This window comes from Vidua macroura, chromosome 14 (assembly GCF_024509145.1).
Source record: "Vidua macroura isolate BioBank_ID:100142 chromosome 14, ASM2450914v1, whole genome shotgun sequence".
Classification (NCBI taxonomy): domain Eukaryota; kingdom Metazoa; phylum Chordata; class Aves; order Passeriformes; family Viduidae; genus Vidua; species Vidua macroura.
Genome location: NC_071584.1, coordinates 8,729,795 through 8,754,676, shown reverse-complemented (window position 1 = coordinate 8,754,676; position 24,882 = coordinate 8,729,795). Strand labels below are relative to the sequence as shown.

The 24,882-nt window shown below is 38.6% G+C and overlaps 2 protein-coding genes across 9 annotated transcripts in view; both read right to left on the bottom strand.

Moving 5' to 3' along the window:
* MTMR1 (myotubularin related protein 1) overlaps nt 1-8,357 on the bottom strand; it is a 38,920-nt gene extending 30,563 nt beyond the window's left edge. The window contains exons 1-3 of one of the 3 annotated variants that reach the window (XM_053989992.1): nt 8,260-8,357; nt 5,449-5,554; nt 2,919-2,942 (exon numbers count right to left, since the gene is read on the bottom strand). The gene's annotated coding sequence lies outside the window, so the exon portion shown is untranslated. Of the gene's footprint in view, nt 1-664; nt 716-2,918; nt 2,943-5,448; nt 5,555-8,259 lie in introns of all 3 variants that reach the window. The other 2 variants (XM_053989991.1, XM_053989993.1) reach the window with 2 other exon arrangements.
* Nucleotides 8,358-8,665: 308 nt separating this feature from the next.
* Nucleotides 8,666-24,882, bottom strand: part of MTM1 (myotubularin 1) — a 42,544-nt gene continuing 26,327 nt past the window's right edge. For 2 of the 6 annotated variants that reach the window (XM_053990008.1, XM_053990013.1), the window contains 7 exons: nt 23,566-23,754; nt 20,306-20,491; nt 19,084-19,290; nt 15,552-15,644; nt 14,600-14,713; nt 14,103-14,279; nt 11,806-12,012 (listed from right to left, as the gene is read on the bottom strand). In XM_053990008.1, coding sequence (XP_053845983.1) covers nt 11,818-12,012; nt 14,103-14,279; nt 14,600-14,713; nt 15,552-15,644; nt 19,084-19,290; nt 20,306-20,491; nt 23,566-23,754 — 1,161 coding nt within the window. In that variant the 3' untranslated portion in view covers nt 11,806-11,817. The other 4 variants (XM_053990009.1, XM_053990010.1, XM_053990011.1 and 1 more) reach the window with 4 other exon arrangements.

Genomic DNA, 24,882 nt, shown 5'->3' with positions numbered 1-24,882 from the left:
GGCTTCATTGCTGAATGATACACGATGGATTCTTAGGGTCCTTTGTTGGCAGTTGAGATTTACAATGCACTGATGATTGTAATAAAGCATAAAACAGTTTGTGGGCCTGTTAAGGACCATGTAAGAAAGTGATCTGTCTCAGGTCAAAATGATGAGATATTAGGGTCTCAATTTTTTACATCCCGAATAAATATAATGGGGAAACTTGTTACAACAAACAATTAATCCTCCCCTTCTATTGCAGCTCTGATCCACACAGAAATAATTGGCAGGATCTCTCTGCTTCCACACAGACTACCCCAAGCTCTCACTAATAAATAATTTCTAAAAATATTTCATCTGATCTCTGGCTTCCGATTTCCTTGGAAAATTTTGGAATTTTACATTCAGCACCCAATCACAAAAAATAATGTGCAGAGAAATGGCCAGTGCTTACAAACTGAGGGTGGATGTGCTCTGTTAGATGGGGCTTATGTTCAGTATTATATTTTAGACTACATGACCTTACAAGAGAACTCTGCCTGGCACATAGCCAATTACACACTAAATGCTTTCTAGGGCTTCTCTTGAGTGAGAAAAGTAAGATTTGTATGCACTGTATGAGTACTACTTTATAGTACCTTGCTACATAGTTAATGAATGAAAGATGAGTAAAACTTGCCACCTGATCAGGTTCTGCTTCAGAATGATAGCCATTGTGTCCATCCTGAATCTCCTGCTTTGCACGAGGCAGCAGTAGGGCAAGAGAGAAGTAACAGCAAAAAAATTGCAAACAGGTGAAAGGACGGAATCTTATATTTTTTTTTGTTTCCCTTTTTAAAATTTCCTTTAAAAGACAGCATATACTTTAACTCCAGTTTAGCTTTCCAAAGTCTTCTACTCCTGGCACAAACTACTTTCCCCAGAAGGGAATCCAAGCTATTAGCACTATCCCTTGAATGTTACTTGGCACAACACAAAATGAAAAATTTACTCCCTTTTTCACAAAAGAGTCAGTGCTGATAGATAAGAACATAAAAGTATGTACTGTCTTTTTAAGACAAATAACCTTACAATGAAGAAAATTAATTTCAGTATGCCACATGCTTATCAATAGAAGAAATTGAGTACAACTTGCAATGGCAGCATTATGGAAAACTCATGCAATCTTTCACATAAAAAAAAATAGGTTGACATCAAATAAAAGTATCTAGACACTTTAAAAAAACTTTGCTGTGTAAAACATGTTGTAATTGAACTCTCAATCTTACAGTTTTACATATTTTTCTAGCAACTTCTATTTTGTTGTTTGAAACTTGGCCAGTAACTTTACAGAATCTAAAATTACTACTCATAGCAAAATATGCAAACAATTCACATTTTCATGGTAATTTATTTTTGCATCATTGGCAGCAAATCCTGAACATTAGTTCAATTTCTTTACTAAACATAAGGTCCTTTTGCACACTAGAGAGAAGCACAAATGTCATCGGGTCAGCTGAAGGAATTATTTTAACATGTTCAGCCAAAAATGTTCTTCCGTCTTCTTTCTTTAACAACTGGAGAGAAGTTGTGCTCATGACAATCTACTACTCCCAGTTCAAATGCAAAGAACTTCTCACTTGGTCAGACTGTAAAACCAGCTTCAGTCTAAATTTACAAGTGTTTGTTAGAAGTCAATTTTTCTTTTTACAGTATTTCCACAGAACCCTCAAGAAACAGCTTAGAAGGAAAACTTCAGATATCTTCAGATAATTTGAACTCTACATGAGTTAAAAAAGTTGTAAGTACTTAAAAAGCCTTTTCAAGTTATAAAGTTATAATGTTACTAACATTTAGGTATGGGTAGAATTCTGTCATCTAGGAAATACTTAAATTTCAGATCATAATTATGTTGTTTCTGAAATTAAAGAAAAGTAGACATTGTGATCTCTGGAAGAAAACCAGCAGGACAATGAGTGAATACACCAAAAAAAAAATTAAATATATGAAAGACAAAAGAGGCAGAGCAGACCATTCAAATATCAAAGCCTTTACACAGAACTGGGAACAACTGAACAAAACCAGTTTCTGTAACTCAACTCAAAGCAATTACTTGAAGTGCTATCTATTCAAAAGAAAAACTAAGATCAATTTGTGGATTTGTATGATTGGACTAAACACATCATTTTTAAATAGGTAAACAACAGATGAGAAAAAGAAACCATTCAGACTTCATCTCTTGGTTTCAGACTGAACAAGAGGTCTTTGTTTGAATAAGTGTTGGACGCATTTCATGAACAATGTCAGAACACCATCCAGATCATTTCTCACTCCATAAATGTTACTAAGAGAGAAGGGCAAGAAAACAAGGCATGCCCTTTTAATCTTCAATGAACAATGGGCAAGTCCTAGACTCAAAATTATCATTAAAAAGATGTAGGTCATTGCACTAGAGCCTAACTTCAAACCTAACTCTCAATCCTATTACAGCTTGGTTAAAACTAATTTAAAACAAGTACCAACCAAGGCAAGCATGAATTTGGAACTTACTTAAATAGGACAGACACAGACATAATGCTTTTACCACTGGTATTCTTTAGCACAGACATGTTAGAGCTGCTAACACAGTACTTTGCAGTCTGAAGCACGTAAACCTGAATTGCAAGCATCCATTCTGTCAAAACTAATGTAACAAAACTGAAGTTAGTATTGCACATTCATAACATAATTTTAAAATATTGCTCTCTTACATACTGACTTTCATTGCTCATGAAAACATTGTAATATATATAAAGCATTTTTGTGGCAAAGAAGCTGTTGCACTGCATAGCAAAATGGTCTGACTGGTTCATAAAACCCATTAATGAGGTAAAGAACGCTTGACACACCAAGATCTCACACGGCACAAGAGACACACAGGTAGGAGGCTGTTCACTGCTAGCCAAAGGTAATCTTACCCGTATAACTGGCCTCCTGTACACCTGTTAGTTAAAATATAAAATATATCCAATGAAACACATGGATTTGATTTGTTAAAGATACTATAACTTATTTCACCAGATTTTCGAAAGAACTCGACTCCCAAACATTTTAATTATAGATGGATTTTGAAAGAACAAAACAAAACTATGCAGAACTAGTAACTCTCATTTGCAGAATTGTTTTGGTCTAAAAAAAAATTTCAGCCACTTCATTTTAGTGATGTAACAAATTCCAAGCTCTTTGGAAACATTCATTCCTCGTCACCCTTTTATCCCGCTACACTGTGCTATTGTTAAAAGAGAAGAAAGAGCCTGGTAATCCTTCTAGGTAGAAGACAATAAGCCTGCACTAACAACCATGAAGGAGAGGCACCGGACCTTTCAGAAAAAGACAAGTCTTCTCAACTTCTGAAGGTGTTTGTAGTCAGCAATCTGAGCCATTTTCATTTATATGAGCCCCTCATTCAAGAACACTCTGCAGGCAGAGCATGTGTCAGAGAAGACACACAGAGCAGAACTCAACTCAGACTGAGATCACTGCTGCTGTAGGGTTCAGCAAGCAAGAGCTCCCCCAGTGCTCTCCAGTTCTGACCATTCCATTAGCGGCCCCTTTGCTTCCCCTCCTCCCTGGCAAGGTAAATCACATAAGAGTAACATGAGTAATGCTGTTAGATAGAAGAATCAATATATTTACCTGGTTTTCCAAGCATATTAATTTAAACAATAAAAAAGAAAGAATAAAGTAACGAGTTCCTGGTAAATCCAGCACAAACTAACAGAACTGCCCGACCAGCTCCAGAAGAAAACACACCCATCTGGCCCGATCTCAAGGCTCTGAGTTGTAAGACAGTCTCTAAATGCAGCAATTCGAGGTAACCAAAGGTAATGAAGACCCAGGAAATGCATCAAAAGAGAAACATGTCTCAAAGGAAAACTGAGCTATCATATGGGCATTGCCTTTTCATGTGTGGATTCCACAATAATAATGAACAAACACAACCTGTTAGTGGTACTGAGTAAGAAACTATAAAAAATTCCATCATGTTATATACATGATGGAATTATTTGAAATATGGGATTTCAAATCACAGCAATGCAATGATGCCAAATACAATTTACCCACAAATATTCTTAATTTAAACCATCAGGCTTAAATCCTTTTCTTTCATTTCTCAGAGATAGAGAATGAAGTAGAATTTTAAGATTTATTCCTGTTAGATAATACCTGAGATGAGTTTGGTATAGAGATGGAAGCTATTCAAAATTAAACAGTGCTCTTCATTCCAGAGGAATGCATTTTACTCAGAGATAAACTGAACACCAAGCTTACACACATGGATTTTACTAAAATGAAATCCTTGGCAAATACATCATCAACAGATGAAATGCAAGGTTTCCCACAGTGTTTTACCAAAAATGATGGCCTTGACCTGAAGGAAGCTTTTGCAATTCAGCTGCTGTAGTATGGGAGAGCTACTCTTTACAAACTGCTGACTGTGCCAACAGTGTGAAGCTCTGTTGAGGTTGAACTTTTAAACACACTACAGCCAAAAACCTTTTGTGGACTCATGTCAGACTCAGGCTGAATCTTACCTGCTGTCACTCAATGTAAAATATGCTGTTTCCAGACAACATACTTTGTAATCACAGAACATATGTGAATTAAAATCTAGTTAAAAGAAAACAAGAAAAAGAGATAAAAACCTTCCTGTGGCCACTCTCTATGAAGACAATAAAATTGTTACTAATCTAGGAAGAAAAAGGGATCTAGACAGCAGCAAGTTGGGCTTCTTAAAGGGAATTGAAACATGGGTAACTTTTGTCACGTTGTGAGAGGAGAAAAACTGCCCATGCTCCATTCTTGACAGCTGAGCTGAGTGGCTGCATGAAGGGAACAGCCAGTCAACGTGAAAGAACAGGGGCACAAAAGCACAGTGGAACTCAGAGAAACCATACTGTGCAGTCATTACCTTAGTGACAAAAATGTTGCTGGGAGGGAATGAAAAAGGTGACTTGTTTGTCTGATGTTAAATTCTGTGTCTCTGGAGAAACCCCATAAAAAATTATACTCAGTTATGTTCCCAGCACAGTAGCAAAGACATTCATTTTTTTGTGGAATCTGAGGAGTTCAATTCTGTACTCTGAATAACACACACTAGAAACCATTTCAACCTGTAACTATAATCTACTTTCCTAATTATTTTATATAGTAATCAAAAGAAAAGACAACTCACTTTTGATGTTTTATTCAAAACATTGACTTTTAAAATTTCCATTCACTTTTCTGTTTATTTTTATTCTGTAGACTTCAATGGCACAATTATAAATATGGAGGAAAACAGGAAGCAAATTCAAGAGACTTCTATGCATAACGAGATGTTTCTAGTTCTGAAACACTCAGTGATCGCTCAAGTACTTACCATCAGCTAACCAAGATAGAAAGGACCTTCCCCATCTTCTACTCTTGTATCTTAAAACAAATCAATGCATTCCTCAAGTCACTTACCCTGTAGTCTCTGGACACACCCTCTGAAGGGACAGACCCTGAAATCTGACTCGAAATGGTTGCAGCTATCAGCTGTTTACACCATTCCACGTGGGATCCAGTCGGGCTACAAAACCAGAAATTTCAAATTATTTATCAGTAATTCAAAATGTGTATTTTGAACAGCACAGATCCAGAAAGCAACAATGTAAATGATCACTAACATAATAAAATTTAGTTTACTTTGTGGGCAGAACGCAACCGTTTTATTGATCAAATTACATAAAAGAATTTTACTAGATCATGTCAGAGACACAGAGCTGTCAGGAGGTTAAAAGTGAGGTTAGGGTCCTAAGAACCTAGAAAATGTTCTGTTCCTTCTCCAGTGCAATTTTTACCATTCACATGCTTTTTACTTAAAGCCATCCATGGAATGAGTTTGGCCAAGTAATAGGGAACTCCCTATACTGTCCTTATTAATATGTCCTAATCGTTCTGTAAATCCTTAGAATTGAGTTACTTCATGCTAGTATTAAAAAATTCAAACTATGCTAATATTGTATTCTATATTAAATGTTGAAAATACATGTTTTCTAAAGGGCAACTTCTAGTTAGCTGCAGTTTTTTCCAATTCATGAAATAACCCTGGATAATCTTCAGGCTGGGCTTTCACATGCCACAGCACTGAAATGTACAGCACAGGGTGTTTACAAGAACCCCAAAGCACCTGAAACGCACTAAAGCCCAGGTGATGCAATTTCAGAATAGTCCCCTGAACCAGTGCTGCTCACAATTAATGCAGTACAGGGAGGGAGAAGCAATGACAGTCTTAAGTGCACTCAACACTCTGCTTCAACACACACTGGTTGGTATCCAAGGAAAAACTGGGAATGCCAGAGGGAACTGTTCCCCGAGTGTTACCGCAGCCTCAGGTGGTATCTTAGATAACTGCCTCTTTCCTTCAAATTCAGCTGTGCTTATCTTGAATGCTTATTCAGACTGAATGCTTATTCAGAAGTCAAATACAGAAAGAAAATGTTTTTTTTTTGTTTTAGTTAATTCATAAAGTAGCTTTGGATTCTATGAATGCTCCATGACATTGAAGTGAATATACTTACATATACCCAGCAGGTGCACCACACCTCGGACATTAAGAGGGTGGGGTAACAGCCTTGGATGATCAATTCCTACTCAAAAAGAGGTCTTTCCTCACATTAACTCTGCCACTATAGCTAGGTGTAAGGCACAGATCCATGCAACAATGTCACAACTGAAATGGAAGATCTTTCAAATTTTTTCTGATAAATTTTAATAGCTTTCTCCTCACCTGTACATTCTGCACAAGACTAGATCTCACAATCTTGTTTTGCAAGTAAAACACATCTGTGATAGTCTTGCTTGAACAACAAAGACAACTCCCAGGTTAGTGCTGAACTTCAACCCAGATTTACTTAGAGAACTCCTCACTTAAGTTCTGCAAAAGAGCCCAACACCTAAATCCTACAGAAACCCTTTTCTTACCTCATTTATTTCTCCTTCTCTCACATCTCTTTAATTTCCAGTGTAGCTCTTTAGGGCTTGCCTAAGTTTGTTTTCAAATAAGCACTCACTTGTTAATTAAGAAGGGGATTTATTTTTCTATGGCTTATCTTCACAAGGAATCACTACATCAACAGAGCTAATAACAGCAGGAAAACGAATATGAATGCAGGACCATCCCCTGAGAGCAGTGTAGGGGATGTGTCAGTGTTCCACAGAACACTGATCACAACAAAGTGCCTTCTCCCATGCACCAGTGGGACACACAGCAATACTGACTGCCTTTGCATTCCATCTCATCTGCAGTCATGCACATTAGACTGGCCTGGTACAACCATACTGGCAAGTAAGTGAACTCTATGACAAATGGACATATAACTGGCCCAGGAAAGAGCAAGATCAGAAGAAAGGAAGATGAAAATTAGGATAAGAAAGTGTATTAATAAGGAATACAAAGGTGTATGTTTTTATGACAGAAAATGGACATTTGATTTCCATCCTCACTAGAACGATGTAAACCCCCAGGTTTCTACTAAGAGAAAAAAGAGAGAATACAGAGACTGGAACCTAGCACTGCTTTTAAATATTCTTTTTTATTTAGTTTTCATCAGGGTGAGATTTCCATTCACTTCTACTCCATGTTAAAGGATTTTTAAGCTCAGTTCTGAGGCCCACCTTCGGCTGGAAACTTCTGAGTGAAGTCGCCAGAGGAGATGTGGTCCCACTTGGCACCGCTCTGGTGAGACGCTGCGGACCCACCGCACACACTTAGAGACACAACCAGGGACACAGCGCACACACAGACAGCATTCCGGCACTCACCGCACAGCGAGGGGGCACAGCGGTGCCTGGGGACAGTCCCCCCTCTGCAGATTAAATACGAGCACGGGAAAAAAAAAAGAACAACCCCAAACCAATCGGCAAGAGACACCGGAGCTCAGCTCGCGGTCTCAGCTCAGGTTTGCAGGACGCTGCCCCAACCCCCGGGCCAAAGCCCCGCGGCCGCCTCAGCCTCGGCCAAGCGGGCGGCGGCACTGCCGGCACACGGCAAGCGCAGTAGGAAACTTTGACAACAGCCGGTTCCCGCCGCGGACCATCCGCCGCTGCACAGCAGCCGCCTTCAGATGCAGCTTCTCGGGCCGGAGGGGTGTGGGGAGGCCGCCCTGAGGCCGGGGGACCGCGCTCGGCCGAGGGGCGCCCGCCGCCTCCCCCGGCCGGCCCCACAGGCCGCGGGGCCCCCTCTCCCAGCGCCCGCTCCGCCCGGAGCCGTCCCCGGCCGCCGGCCCCGCTCACCTGTCCAGGGTCTCGGTGCTGGGCTGCCGCGACCCCGCGCCCGCCGCCGCGCCGCCCCCCGCCCGCACGGCTCGCCGGCTCACGCCGCCGCCCTCCACCGCCGGCCCTGCCGCCGCCGCCGCTCGCTCCATGGTTCCGGCCGCGCCGCCGGGATGGCGGGCGGTCTCCCGCCTCTCCGCGGCGCCCCGGCCCGGCCGCCACAGCCCAGCCCGCTGGGGCCCCGGCCGCGCCGAGGGCTGTCACCTGGCGGCGGCGCCTTCCCAGAGGCCTCCGCGCCGCGTGGGCGGGCGGCGGGGCCAGGCCGGGCCCAGGGAGGGCCGGGCCCAGGGAGGGCAGCTCCCGCCCGCCGCCCATTCCCGCCCCAGCACGGAGACGCGCCAGCAAAAGGGCTGTCGGAGGCAGAGAGTTCAGCACTGACATCTTTATTTTCCCCTCCCCGCACATACACGGCAGACAGATGATGTTCACTGCTCCCCGACCCAAGGCCTGATACGTAGGGCCCGGCTCCAGAGCAGTCCCGCGGCATCCAAGGAGAGCGGCCGACATGGTTAGTGAGGAAGCGGCAGTACTGAGGAGATCCTGCGCTGTTACAGATCATGTTTTCTCATGCATGACAGAATGCTCGCTGCGACACAACACCCGAACTCAAGGCAGAGGTTAACAATACATCAAAAGGAGGTAGCACACAAGTCATGTCTTAGGTACAGCCATAACTGATGCTGGGGGGAAGGGTAAGGCATGAGCAAATAAAGAAGGCATTCAACAAAAATCTTTCTATATAAGTAACAGAAGCCCAGCACAAAACTTAGCTTATTCTCCTCATGTCCGTGGAAGGAAGAATACAAAAACCTAAACTAGCATTCCAAGACTGACATTTCTTAGGGGATACAGGGCATTCATTGCTGATGATGCTGACACCCCAGCTCTGCTTTTTCACCCCTCCTAGAAAAGGCACTCAGCGCCTGCAAGTCTCGTCTTCACGACCTCAGAAGCTTCCCCAGGTGTGCTCCTGGCAGGGAAGAGTGTGCACAGAGGACAAGAGATCTGTGCAGAACAACAGCCCAGAGCACCCAGTTAAAGGGGAAGGAGAAAGATGTTCTGCTAGCATTGATAAGTTTGTATGCCTACATTCACAAGTAGTATTTTCCAGAAAATACTGGATTAAAATCACCTTTATGTTGGTCTCATATGTAAAAACAACTCAAACATGTATCTTATCTGCTGACTTGAATAATTCCAAGCCCGCATAGAGCCATGTTAGAGAGCTTCAAAGACAAATTCAGCTGAAGAGTAATATGAACAAAGTAATATGTAATGAAGTAAGTGCAAAACGATCCTTTCCATTATACTTTCCCAAATGTAACCGGTTATCATGTAGTGTTTACACAGTAAAAACTATTCAATTTTCAGAACTTTTTCACACAGCTCAGAGATGTCACCAATATGTTAAACTCAAATACAGACATTTTAAATATTCTAATAAAAATAGCTCTTTTTTCTTTAAATAAACCACAAGTAAGTAGAAGGCAAATATACCAGAGTATGCATAGCTTTCAAAACGTAAAATACATCATGAACAACTGAGTATCCTTCTTCATTTATCTGATGTAATGAATCTTAACAAGTCAAGATTGGGGGACAACATTGTTATTTTGGATACACATACTGGAGGAGCATAGATGGGAGAATGTAATTTAGAGGACAAAAGTCATATAATTCTGCATATTTAGAACACACATGCTGTATGCTCTGAACTTCCCTGAAAACATAGTACAACTCAGTGCATATACTGAATTAAATCCAGAGGCGGTATATTTTTATTCCTTTGAAAAAAATACTGTTTTAAATATTCAATGTCCTCTAAATTTTGACTTATTTTATGCAACTATACCTTTAAATTTAGTTTTCATATACAAAATATTTACACTTTATAAACTTGCAGAATTTCTAATAAACTATATTATATACACTTACACAAAACTTAATTTATATATAATCCTATTATATCTTGCAGATCAAAACTCACCACATGTACAATAATTTACAATGACAGAAACCTGAAGCATCAAAATATCTCCTTTAAAATAACAATATTAAGTCCTTTACAGATTCTGACGTGTAGTATTTCCTGGATTGCTTGAATATCATTAAACTTCTGAGAATATGCAAAATTTTAATTAAATATCAAGAGCAAAGTTTGTTCTGTCATAAGAAATGCTTGCAACTATTTAAAAATTACCCGAAAGGAACAAATTAAAGATTCATAAAAAGCCTCTGAAAGGCAGGCTTGAAACTAGAACTCACTTGAATGTTCAATATAAGTGCACACACTATATGCAAATCTTGGATACTGAAGCCCCTTAAATACTTTAGAATAAATTTGCTGAACAGGAGTTAAATTAAACAGTAAAGTATAAATGTACAAGTTTTCAAAATTATTTATAACTGAGAATTTTTGTCTACTTTGGTATAAAAGCTCCTTTGAACAGGCACATTTATGTTTAGAAGACAAACAAAAGCTTTAATACTATGGCTATTGCTGGATATTTAAGAAATGTCTCTGTGGTTCTGTTTTTCATTTTATAAACCTTCTTTTGGAAACATTTAATTCTGTAATAATCCAAGATAGTGATAATTTGTACTGTATTTTAGTGCTGAACTAGCTAGCCCAAACAGAACTTCTCAGAAACCAGTACAACTTTGTTTTTAAAAAAACTAAAATCAATTTACAATAAAAAAGTTTCTTTTATTTTGATACCTACTGAGCTATTTGAATTTTTTATTTAGAAGCATATCAGTGAAACGCCTTCCATATTTCTGTTTATTTAAAAAAAGGAAAATTTGGAATTTTTGGGTAATCAGAAAGTTTCAACACTTCTCTCTGACATCTTGCAATAGAATTTATTTTTCTCTCCTGAACTCCATGAATGTATTCCTAACAGGAATACAGACATACCTAATTCTATAGAACATCAGTATTCCTATTGCCATTATTATGTTTATTCATGACACGTAAGACTGAGCACAAATTTCCTTAAAGAAACATGACCTAAAATGTAATAAATTAAAGCATTCTTATGAAAATAATAAATCAATTTCATTTCAATTGTACCAGACCTACCAAAATAGCTCTTAAAGCCCTCCATAGCTATGAGTTGATTAATAATGTTCCCAGTCCACAGGTTCTGAAAGGCACGTAATCGAAGAGTTGGGTTTGTTTGTTTTGAAGTCCTCCTCAAATGAAGACAGTCTAAAATAATTTGTGTTAGGACAGTCTAGTGTAAGGCATTAGAATATTCCTCTTTATGCTATAGATTATGTTAAGCACCACTTGCTATTACAGTATAGAAAGAAGCCAGCATTTTCTTCAAAAATGTGTTTGTACTTGGGACACCATTTGTGAGGGAGATGTTGATGAGGCTGATGAATTGGATATCTTAGAATTATTTGTGATCTGAAGCTCTTCAAGTCTCCTGATATAATCATCACGCAACGCAAGGAGCTCCATGTAACGCTGCTCCACGGGGTTTGGCTGCTAGGAAGAGATCCATGTTAGTCTTAGCACTTCACTCCAACTACTTGTACACAGGCTGCTCGAGTATCCAGGGCTTCCTGGCAGGTGTAGCAAGTCAGAGCTAAACAGAAATACTCATTGCTGTAACCTGAGAGCCCTCTGCCTTCCAGCTGTCTCCCCCAAAGTCCATCTTTGCACAAAATTGTTTGTCCTAACTCAGTAAAATCAGCCACCACTTCCTGGAACATATAGAATTTATTTTCTTGTTAGTTAATATTGTAAGATAGTTACTTGTATACCTTGACCAAAGCTTTTTTCTTGACTTACTAAAAGGTTTTAGAGTCCAGGAGCCAAATGTCTCAGTATTTTCCCTAAAACACAGTGTTTAGCCAGATGATTTTAGCTGCACTGATCAGATTAAGATCCATGTTTTCAGCTTAAATAATTTCTCTCACTAATTAAATTTACTTGAGTTTTCAATAGTAAATTTGCAACTTAGTGTAAATAAACAAGTAAAATAAAAAAATTTATTAGTGAATTCTCTAAGTAAACTTGCATGTGTTTAAAATCAACTGCTCTGGCTTTCAGGAGATTACTCAGAAAGAGCCTTTTAACTGTTTCCACTTTGAGCTTAACTTCCTTTTCAGACTAATGAAACAAATGGAAAAGAACTATGGAAAAGTTGGAACTAAGAACTATGGAAAACAAATGGAAAAGAAACAGATGTCCAAAGCAGAGAGCCTAAAGTTACCTTCAGCTGAATATACCTGTTTAGCAGTTGTTGCTGTTTCACAGTTAACTGCCTGTAATTCAAAGCTATCAGCAGTGGAGTTTCAGCAGCAAATGGTTGAACACCTCACCAGTTCAAAACTAGTTGAACCAGCAGTCTGACATGCACCACTCACTATGCACCCATCTGAAGGTCATGATGAATGCTGAGGCAACTGTGGAAGTTGGATCAATGCTGAATGTAGGTACCAAGATGACTGGCAATGTAGGATTATAGTTTTGCTAGCAGAACATAATTCTAAGGAATGGCACTAAGAAAGGTCATCCAAAAAATGGTTCAGCCCACATGTTCATTATTCAGTTGCTTAATTGAAGATGAAATGGTTTCACGATAAATTTCACATGCAGAAAAAAAAGCTGCATTTTGTGTAAAAAATGGTGAAAATTAGGGACCAGTAGTAGCATACTGCTGTAGGAATACTGTCACTCAGGTTTGCATTTCTAAGGAGAAACTTCTGCCAAAAAGCTTTCCCGAATAACGGCAAACTGCATTTTTAAGTAGATCTACAGCTAATTTGCATGTCTTATAATCCTTCACTTTCTAAACTAAATCTTTACATTCACCTTTTACAAATCACTCTTATCTTTCACAACAAGCAAAAGCTTTAAGACCACAACTTTTAATTCCAATAGGCAATGTACTTGTGAAAAGCCATAGCAAACTGCCAGGCTTTCCTGAAGCCTCTGAAGTGCTGTAAATAATACAGGAGATCAGCTGTGGAAAAGGAAGCGTATTGCTTGAAAACTACTGACTCATTCCAAGGGCAGGACTGTGAAGACTACTTCTGTCAAACAAATTGCTCCTCTATCTTCTCCTACTCACATCTCCACAAGCTGTTAAAAAGGACAAAAAAGGCTCTATACAAAATCTTTATGTGCCACATGGCTGAGATTTCCAGCAGGACTGTAACAAACACTGAGTGTCCATCCATATGGATTAAAACCACAGAAGTGAGCTATGTGTCATTTGATAAAAGCTTTTCTGGACTTCTAATCTGATCTACTTGTACAATTTTCAATAACAGCTTTCATCCACAGCGTAAACAATGCTGGGTCATCAGTGTTACATAAAAAAATTAAATCTTACCATCAATATATAGAGGTTTGAAAGAGAAAGGCTCAATGACTCAATAGGTCATTTAATTTGTAAATTGTTTCATGCCCTCTCTCAGCAAAAGGAGAAAGACCAAGCAAATGCAACTGTGCTTGTGTTGCTAATGCCCCAACTCTTCAGGGATCAGCAAGCCCCATTTCTAAGCATTGTCATTCAGGATTTAGTAGCATCAAATGCCCTTAGACATGTGTCTAAGAAAAAGGGCTAAAAAGAACTCAAGGTTGACTTGCTACTAAACAGGGAAGTAAGTTCAATGAGCTAAGAGAGAGCTAAATAATTACTTACACTTTTTTCCTCCATCTTTACAAATATAACATTATAAACCTGAACAGATTACAGGTACTGCTCTTCAAGTCAGATATGACACAAAATCCTTATTCCTAATGTCTAATAGCATCTTCTGTACGTTAGAGAGAATTCACTTACTTGTTGCCGAATCCTGGGGTTCCACCTGATGTAGTAATTAACCCAGAGCTCCAAATGCCGCATGCTGGCTACTGGATAGAGTGCTCGATTTAGCTCTTTACTATAAAAAGGATTGGTGTATTTAGATTTTTCACTGTTTATCAAAGACCATAAGGATAAAGTTTTCTCTGTCACTTTCTAAAATGAAATCAAAATAAGAACAGTAAATATTTACATAAAAATCAAGAAATCCATCATAGAAATCCATCATTATTACATTCTAAAATTAGTACACTTTTGGTTTACTTAGAAGCATAATACATTACTGTATTAGAAAAATTCCAAACCCAGTGCTTGACAAGTATTTTACTGACTGCATGGCACTATTCTGTAAGAAGAAAGCCAGTTCAAAAATCACTGTCTGCAAGGACCATAACCAAGTACAATACAACAAAAAATTTCACAATCACCTAGAGTAAAGACAGCAATGCAATGATACAATCAGTGGTTTGACTAACCTCTTTTTCTCTGAGGAACTCGCTGTTATACAAGAAAGTGCCAAACCGGCAGCTGTACAAGTGATCCAGGATTGTAATCAGGAACTGCTCATTGAACTCAAAGGCCGTAGGAAACTAAAACCAGGAAAGACAAACTCGTTGTTTACATGGAAAATGCAGAGGAATATGCACATGCCCTGGTTAAAAGGCTGAAGGTAACGTTTAGAAGTGTGGATACCTCTACAAATAATTAAGGTAATACTTTCATGTACTTTATAGCAGACTAAGTGTTCCAATGACACAAGGTGTTCAACTTTCTCAAACTAGCCACTGAAAAATCTCTTCTCAAAATGTTCTACCTATCTTTACTTTATAAGAAGAATAAAGTACAGAATGGTTACACATACACTTTTACTATCAAGACAGAATAAGAACTCTTCAGTGCACTCTTACAGTGCAGCACCATACAGGAAAATAAAGGTCCTGATCCTTAGCCCTAAGTGGACTAAGTTCACTGCTTTGTTTCATTACTTACTGACATTACAATGTTTAAATCACAGCACTCAAAGCTCCCTAGCTTCCTTTTTAAGCATAGATAAAACAACACGTGTCCTTGCAGTTCAAGGGACAGCTTCACAAAATGGTCAAACAAAACAACAGGCCCCATTAAGACAGCTGGGTGCAATTCCTGTAAAAGCTTTCTGCCGGGTATGAAACATCCCTCAGAATGTGTGTGAGAATCCTGTATCCAGGAACACCAGCCATGCCTGCACAGCCAGTGCCATGTTCAGCAACATAACCACAGCCTGTATATCACTTTCACAAAGGTAAATGCATGCTTTTTTACTACAGGTCAGAGAAGAGAGGTATGCTGTCCTCTTCAAAAACTTTTTTCAAAAAAAAAATAAAGATGTAGGGTTTTAGTTCAGTAATCTCTTCACACTGTTACCTTCTGAAGAACAACACCACATACCTGTTTAGACATCTGCCACACACAGTCAATAAACTGGAGAAAGATGGGAGATCTGTCTGTATCAGCATGATTTTTATCACCGTGGCCTATTCTCTGAAATGAAGCAAAGCAGCCTCCTGTTAACTGAAACACGCTATTTTATGGCAACAGACATGGCTTCTTATTTTGTACCAGAGCATTAATCCTTTTGCAATAAAGCAATCCACTGTTATAATTTCAAAAGTAGTTACTGCACCAAGGTGGAGAGATTCAGATACAGAAATACTGCAAAACTGTTCCAAAGATATCTGAAAAAAACTCCAAACTGATAACTGGTGCTGTTATAAAAACTTGCTGATTTTTAGACAAGAAGAACTGTTGAAGCATCCATTACTTAAATAATCAAGACATATTCTGAACTACATTTACATGGTAAGTCTGTCAAAAGCCAAGTTGCATACTTTGTCTTCTTTTTTATTTTAAACCACTGCAGGACCTAAATCATCAAATTATTCACACATAATCTTCTCTTTCTCCTCTGTAATTGAACCTTAACATTCACCCTGAGATAGTAGGCAAACATGAACAAGATCAAAAAAATGTTAATGTTCTTGATATAAAATTAACAGATCGTTAAAGTTTGGGTGAGCCCCGTATTCTGAAGTGCCCAAAGTAACAATCAAAGGAATTTGCCCCACTGACAAAAAGTAGATTTGGTAAAAGCTGTTTTACTTCCTTTTTGCATTTGATAGCTGAGAACAGGCAAGAGATTCAGGGAAAAAGAGTTTCTTTTCATTCCATAATTCTGTTTGAATGTACTTGCTGAAGGAGACAAAAGAAAAGCAGGTATGTTGACCTAAGATGTTGTCTGGCTGTAAGATAGCAAGCTTAATGCCTCAAGGACATGAAAAATCGTAAGAGCAGTACACTACTCTGTACAGTGGCTTGCAAGATAGTTTAAAATAATAGAATTGAATGGGAGGAAATAGAGGGCAATGAGGAATTGCAGCTGAACTCAGTCAACAGTAACAAATGACTAGAAAAGGGCTATAAAGAAGAAAACCAAATCGGCTTCCTTGGTCTTCAGTTTTCACGGTTTTAAATTCTTGTTATCTATTAAGAGTCATATATGTGTTTAGTAAGGAGTGAAAGTCTGTCCACTTCCACTATAGTTAGCAGTTTCACAATGCCTATTTTCTATCTATAATTATGTCTCATATTTGAATGCATAATTAGAATTAAATTCCACATAAGCAAATTTATCTGGAGAGTGCACAAAATTCAGCACACATAGAAAAGTAGGGTAGGGAATTCCTTTACCATAAGGAAACTTATTGCTCACCTCATTTGATATAAAATATGGAAAGGAACTATTAATAGTCTACTGTTTGTTTATTTGATATTAAATAATCCAAATTGCAACCCTGGTATCATAAAAACATGAGTTGCACCAACCCAGACAATGTAATTAATGCTCTACTCTTCTACTCTCTACTAAAGGGAAAATGAAACAACAGTTTCAGAGACGAGATTCAGGAACTGCTCTAACTGCACTAAGTGTCTAGTTCTCACTATTCAAAGTCACAATTCTGTCACATAATTACCAAGCTAAAAAGGAGTACAAATTATCATAATATTTTCTTCTTGAATTATGATTTTTTAATCACAGAATACTTAAGATTGGAAAAGACCTTTGAGATCATGGGGTACAACTGTTAACGCAGAACTGACAAGTCCACCACTAACCCATGTCCCCAAGCAACACATCACATGTCTTTTACATCTCCCAGGGATGGTGACTCCACCACTTCTACAGAACACTCCAGAAAAGACTGACCTTCACTATAAGCTAAATAACCTATCAAATAAAAATTTACAGTACTCTCAGATTACAGCAGATGGCTAAAGAGTAGCTTCAACCATTTCCAAAGATTGCTACTTGACTGAGCAAGTTGGGAAAATAGCAGTTTAAGCAAAAGCAACTACTTAAATCACTCTTATTGCTGCTACATTGTCAGACACGAACCAATGAACTGAGTGAATCATTTGGAGGGGATGCCAAGTCCTGCCTCACTATTTGGAAAAAAACATCTGTTGAGGCAGAACAAAATCCTTTGATTATCCAACTAAAATGAATGGTTTAACAAAAAGAAACATAGATTATTTGAATTTATTAATAATTATGAAGAACACACAGATCTCTCTTTTTAAGCTCTGTGGTAAGCCATAACACATGTGTTTGACTACAAGTGCCCTAGTTTTACCATCTAATTTTATCTTCATCCTGACTCTTAACTTTTTGAAGTACAAGATAAAACATGAGAATAAAAAGTCAAGCCACTGGCTTCACATTTTCCTGTGGCTGTACCAAGACAGAATACTTAAAGGTTTATAAAATATATCACTGCTAAAAGACCACAAGTAAGTACACAAAAAACCAGACTACATCAGCTATCACTCCCAACACCCAAAATGCAAACCTCCAAAGCCTCAAAGCACCTTTTGAATGTCAGATCAAAAACTGCCACAGCCTACAAGTACATGGCGATTTATGCTGAGTAGCTATACATGGATTTCCAAATGACTACAACACACTTATACATTTGCAAATGTAAAATGGGCATGAAACACACAGGTAGGTATATTTTCCCATGTCTTGATTTTTTCCAGATTGCTTATTTTCTGAATTTTAGCAATATTAATATCTTTAGAATATTGCACTAATATACATACAAGTAACTTCTACTGAAGTTGTAGGAACTTCTTACTGTGAATTACAGGTTCAGCTCCAACAAGCAACACTGTTGTAAATGTTTATAGTAAGTAACAGCACTGTCACCATGGCAACCTAGTCTGCTCCTCCAGGTTCCTCATATAGATTTCCTGGTTAAATGGTTAGCTGCCACATTTAGAAAAAGTTCCACTAAGACTTTGAAAAGTTTTCTAACACAAAAAGGATGAACAGGGTCCCTTCCCTCTCAGAATATTCTGTGAATTTTCCGTGAAAATGATTCACATACCTGTGAAATATTAAGGACTTCCTATGGAAGCAACTACTTGAACCTTCTGAGTTTCTAACCTTCTGCCCAGAAAACAAATGAACAGAAGTTGAGCCAGCATTACCAATGACAGCCTCTTGGGAGCTATTCTGAGAAGTTTAGAATACTTGGGAATCAGCATGCAAAATCTCTCTTAGAAGACATTGGCCAGACTCATTCATCTGCTCCTTGTGACAGATGAATGACTCCGTATTTTCCTTGCTCAGTAACCACAGTGACCCTAGCAATTCCATGCTTTTAAAAGGATGCAAAGGACAACATATGAGTTCTCAGAAAAAGAAGAGCAAGAAAAAGGAATAGAAAAAAAGAATAATATCAAACAGGTCCAAACTCTAAAGTTCTGCTCAGTTTACCTGGAAATGTTTTAAACCTAAATTCAAAAATAATGAAAGGAATTATCAAACCCTGACGCAAAGGGAGCAGTTTAGCACTGGAAGCTTTTTTTTCAGAAAGGTAATACAGCACAGTCTTTGCAATTATCTTCTAGTTCTTACCGATGCAAACTTGTGTCCAAAGCTTATCCACTCTTTCTGCACCAGAACTTCAAAGCCTTCGATGGTTCTGTAGTAGCTGTCCAGCATGAGCATGGCCAGGGAGGTGAGCTGAGCCGTGCGGTCCCAGCCGTCGCTGCAGTGAACCAGCACCGAGCTCCGGCCCGAGGACACCTTTTCTGCCACCTGAATGGCTCCTGTCAGAACGAGCTGGCCAGGACCAACACACACCAAACAAACAACACAGCTTATTTCTGCTCAAATTATAACACTAAGTTGATTTCTTTGTATCTCAAATAATGTTGTTTCCATTAAAATACCTGAAAAGAGCAGTGTAGTTAATTGGAAAAGAATTTTCTAGGAGATCAAGTGAATTTCTTGCATAAAAATAGAGAAACAGATTGGTTCCCTAATCCCTTAGTAAGATCAAATTCATCTTACTGCAAATTCTTAAAAAATGGGGCAGAAAACAGTAACCTTGATAAGCCAAAGAACATAAGCTTCTTTTTCAAAGAAAGAGGAGATTTACCATAGGATATACTCTCTAAAAATTCAATGTTATTTCATTTGACTCCTTTCTTTGAACTAAATGTCTGAATTATCTCAGTTGTTAGAAAAAGGAGCTTACGCCCTTCTAACATACTTATTTTCCAAATATTAAATTAAGATGAAAATTTTATTAAGTAGGATTCATTACATAACACTCTAATTACTTTTGCACAGCTGTACTTGAGGCAAAAGATCCAAAGGTCAACTAGTAACAACACTAGTGAATTACCAGCTTAACTATTTTATTTGTGCTACCAGATGAAAATTACAAAATTGACAAATAAATTTAGGAGGTTTATTTACAAAACCATAATTCACAAAATAAAGTCACATACAGACAGCTGAAGTATTTACTAACATCTGCAGGCCTGTATTGCAAGAAACCAAAATAAATCAGTTCTCATGCATGTAAAACTAATCAGACTAAGAATGCATTCTTCTACTGAAGACTCTTGAGGCATGCAACAAACATGCAATTTCACCTACTGTTGCTTAGTTATGAGTCTCATAACATACTCTAAGATTAGTTGGCAAATAAAGCCACACTCAGGGATGTTGTTTTTGTAAGTCCAAGTAGTTTGATGTGTTCTAGGACTATTTCAAAGCTTAGCAAAGAAAGCAAGTATGATATGAGAGATTTGGACAAACATCTTTCAAACAATCAAGGAGAAGTTACCTTTATATGCTCTAACCAATGGGTTGATTCCAGACTTGACAACCAGTGTGATTCTTCCACATTAGGAAAAACAATGTCCTTCAGCTTCTTCAAAGATTCCCGCATGACATGAATATTATGAATGTCCAAGAAGAAAAGTTCTGCATTGGGATATGCATCTTCACCTTCATATCCTCCCCCAGTTGCCTACAAACAAGAGATCTGAAATTAACTTTAATCATATATACACTCTTTTCAACAGAGCAAGAAAGGAATGAATGTCATTTGACATGGAAATCTACAAAAATGATAAAATGTTTGGCCAAGTAAATTTAAAAGTTCAGTTAAGAATAAGATACCTTTAATTTAAAAATTATGTTCAACAATCTTAGATTCTGTCTTTAAGAAGTAAATTAGCAACAACATTAAAGCTTACTTCAACTTTTCTGAATCTAAATTTTAGTGCTGAAGACTAAACACATACTTAGACTGTTAAGATATTAAAGAGCCATGTAAGTAAAAATTCTGTTCTGCTGCTACTCTTTCAAAACATTTTACCATCACCACTACAGAGGATGTGCCTGGTCACAAAAGGAAGCAGAAAACCCACACATATTTTAGGCTACAAAGCCACCAATTAGATTTTCTAAAGATAAACATTAAATTGTTTGGGTTGGAAAAGACCTTTAAGATCATTGAGTCCAACCATTAAACCAGCAGTGCCAAGCCCACCACTAAACCACACCTCCAAGTGCCACATCTTTTAAATACTTCCAGGGACAGTGATTCAACCACTTCCCTGGACAGCCTTTCCACAAATAAAATTTTCCTGATATCCAATTTAAACCTCTCCTGGTGCATCTTGAGGCCATTTCCTCTTGCTACTCTGGAGAAGGGACCAACCCCCACCTGGCTACAACCTCCTTCAGGCAGTTGTATCAAGTGATAAGGTCCCCCCTGAGCCTCCTTTTCTCCAGACTAAACATCACCAGCTCCCTCAAGCTCAGAGTGCTGCAAAATTGCCACATTTCCTGAAGACAGCAAAAACATGCCATACATTTGGATAAATAAATTTTGCCTTTATATGCCATTGCAGCCACCAGCTATACATCAGACAAGAGCCTAAAGCACTGTGTAGCCTTTCCCCATGAGCGCCACCTACACTGCTGTACAGCAGCACAGTATCTCTATTCTGTGCTCTCTATCTCTTTTCTCAGATGTGAGGTTATTATCAGAGCTGTCAGGCTCTGCAGTGAAAGAAGCAATGAGTGTATTTTTCTCTTTCCTTTGATTGTTATGAAGTCTTCGTGAGGAATGACTGTAATTTCAGCATCAGGGCTGCTGCAGCTCCTTACTGTCTTGACCTATGTACAAGGAACACACAGTGCATGAGCAGCACAGCCCAAGATTTTGCTTAAACAAATCTTCACAGATGTTCACAAAATATTTTCAGTGCTGATCAACACTGATTTGCACTTTTTATGTCATTCTTCCTCAGACCCAGAAATGTACGCAACTGTGTCTACTGCACTGATTGAGCATTTCATATTTAGATATATGAAGAGTTAATTAAAACATGTACATATCAAGTTTGTCTATAAGACATTACCTTAAATTTTTATGCAGTTCTTGGACAAACTCAATTTTTTACCCCATTTCTTTCAAAGATGTAACTGACAATCTTGCCACAAGGCAAACAGAAAGATGACATGTTTTGTTCACCCATAAAAATTTAGTGTGCAGAGGATAATGGGATTTCTACAGTCAAATGCAAACAATTGAGGCAGACCCTCAAAATACATACCATCAGGTTAAAGCACCCCCTAGGACAGAGTCTCTGAAAGAACGTGTGCTATAAGAATGTGTGCTATACACACAAACAGTAACAAAGCTTAACAAACTACATTCTGTATCATAGAGAAGGCTGTACAGGTAGAAATACCTAACTTGCACAGAGCAAACTGCCAGTATTATTGTCCCCCTTGAATTATTATTGTTATTCTAGAAAGCAACTTAACATTTGTTACACATAAACTTCTTAGATGCAACCAAGTTTTGCCATTTCATATTCCGTTCAGCACAAACACTAAAAAGGACTCATTTCACTAAACTGGTATTTGTTTTGTTCCACAAAACTATTTAGAAGCTAGAATTCCTTCTCTCCAGATAAGCACACTTACCATTTCACTCAGGTCTCAAACCCTCCTGAGCTCAGCTCTCATGCTCTTTGCTGTGCAGACACACACCTTCACTAGAAAGTACTGAAGAGCACCTCCCCTCCATGTATGTTTCAAGTTCCATGACTAAGGGACTATCCCCAGGCATGGCACATTATGACAAAAGCATTAAACTTGTATCCTTCACCACCACTCCCTAACATGGTTTTTGCATATAAAGATGGAGCACATCCATGTCTACTGTGTTCCACGCTAAAAACAACACTGACACAGTATACTGGCATTATCTGAGCTTGCCTAAATAATCTAATCCTCAAGAGAGCTGAAGGGGAAGCAGAGGAGAAAGTAATCCACAGGCATACCTTTTCTTCCTGAAAGGTTAGAGGAGATGATTTTTCAAGATCTGCTCCAGCCTGGGCTGGTGTAGATGATTCTGATCCCATTTAGGTTTCGATCGCGATAACAAAGAAACAGTCACTTTACCCAATGAAAACACTGTTTTTGTACTTGCCAGCTGCAAGCATCTGGGGAAGAACAACGTGTACCACGGTATCCAAGATCATACCCATGCAGCTGTTTAGACTGCCAGCACTCTAACTTATTTATCACTTTATTTGCTGGATGCCAGGATAGGTCTGAAGTAGTCCATGTAATGGTTAGGAAGACCCAAACAAAGGATGCCTGTTAGTGGGCTGGGATTTATGCACACATCCTTTCTAGGACAGAATTTTCCTGGAGCATCTGGAGGTTGCCCAGAGGTGGTCTGTCATTCCAACAGGGGCCATGCTCTACAGACCAGCCTACAGCTACCTCCCAGTGCAGAGTGGAGTCATGCCCAACTTCAGTCCCATGCTAAGATCTGTGCTTGGCTGAGAACAGACACGGTAAAGCGTGTCTGGAAATCCACATACGGTCCTGAAACTCTGCTTAGGGACCTACTTTAGAAACTCATGTCCTTTCATGGCCTTGAGGCTCAGTAGTTGATTTTGTAAATTTATCTATATTAAGATTACTACTATTCTCCAAAACCTCCTCACAGAAAACTTCAAAGTAAGTCTCCTCTTCATTCTCTTCAAAACTAAGACATTAGAAGCATCTGTTTACCTTGTTTGCAACTGCATTGACATTGGGCCTTGCATCATAGATAGTCAGTTTGGAGATCTGCCCATTGGCCTCCCTGATGACATCAAGGTATCTTTCATCATCTTTATTCCGCTTGCCACTCATTCCAACCAGGGGCTGACTGCAGCGCATGATTACGGCTTGGGTCTCCGGATGAATCCATGACAGAACCTGGTCACATGGCAAACACACAGCAGAGGAAAATCATAACTTAAAGCTATATTCTTTAAAACACACAGTATGAAAATTAACACCTTCCTTCTTATATCTTCAAAATATAATGCCTTGACATCTCAATTGCTTATAGTCTCCTAAGATTTAATAATAATCTTCAAAAGAGCTGTCTTACATATTTAATGCTTACTGAAATCATACTTACCTATATAATCCAATGTATTTTAATATTTTCCTACAAGTCTCAGGTTACATAAATATCCTGAAAAGTAAAGTAGTAACAAACATGGCAATCTCTGCTGAAACTAAAAAACAACTCAGGAGAATGAACTGATGGTGACTAAGACGCTCCAATTCTACAAGAACAACTTTTCCTTTTTTTTTTTAGATAAGGAAGGGAACCTTCCTGCAGTATCTTGAATGTTTTCTCTTCTCTTTAAAGCACATTTTGTTCCTCAGCCGTCTTTACAAAGGGAAGGCACTGGAGTGAAGCACATGCTGTCTTTGTTGTTCTGAGCCAGAGAGGACTTGCCACAAAAGGCAGTGAGCTGCCCAGGGAACAGATGCAGTGCCAGAGATCAAAGATAAGCAAGAAACCCAAGAAGCAGGCAAAAAATGCAATTTCATTGTTGAAAAATATGAAGGAACACTATTCTCGCCCACTCTATAGGTTGTGGGTTACAGAGTAAAAGAAGATCAGAGTTAAAACAAAAAACCTCCCAAAATCCAATCCTCAGAAAATATCCGTTCCTGAGGTGTGGATCAGAAACAAGATCTGCCAAGGGGGAAGGGAGGCAGGGGGGTGAGGATGAGTGGCTATTTCTTGACAAGAATGAAATTGCCATTAAAAATTATTATTTTAATAACGTTACTATTAACAAGGAAATTACTCTCACTGTACAGGCATACCAAAAGGCCTGTCATGAATTTTGAAGTAACAGGGATGACACCGTTAGGTTATTAGAACTATATGCACAGGCTGTACATTACACATATGTATTCTATACACATTATATATTATACTATATATTATATGCGTGTGCATATATAGTAAATTTATAATTATAGACCTAGTCTGTCAGTAAATACCATATCTAATAAATATCTGTCATACTGAGCTGTGCA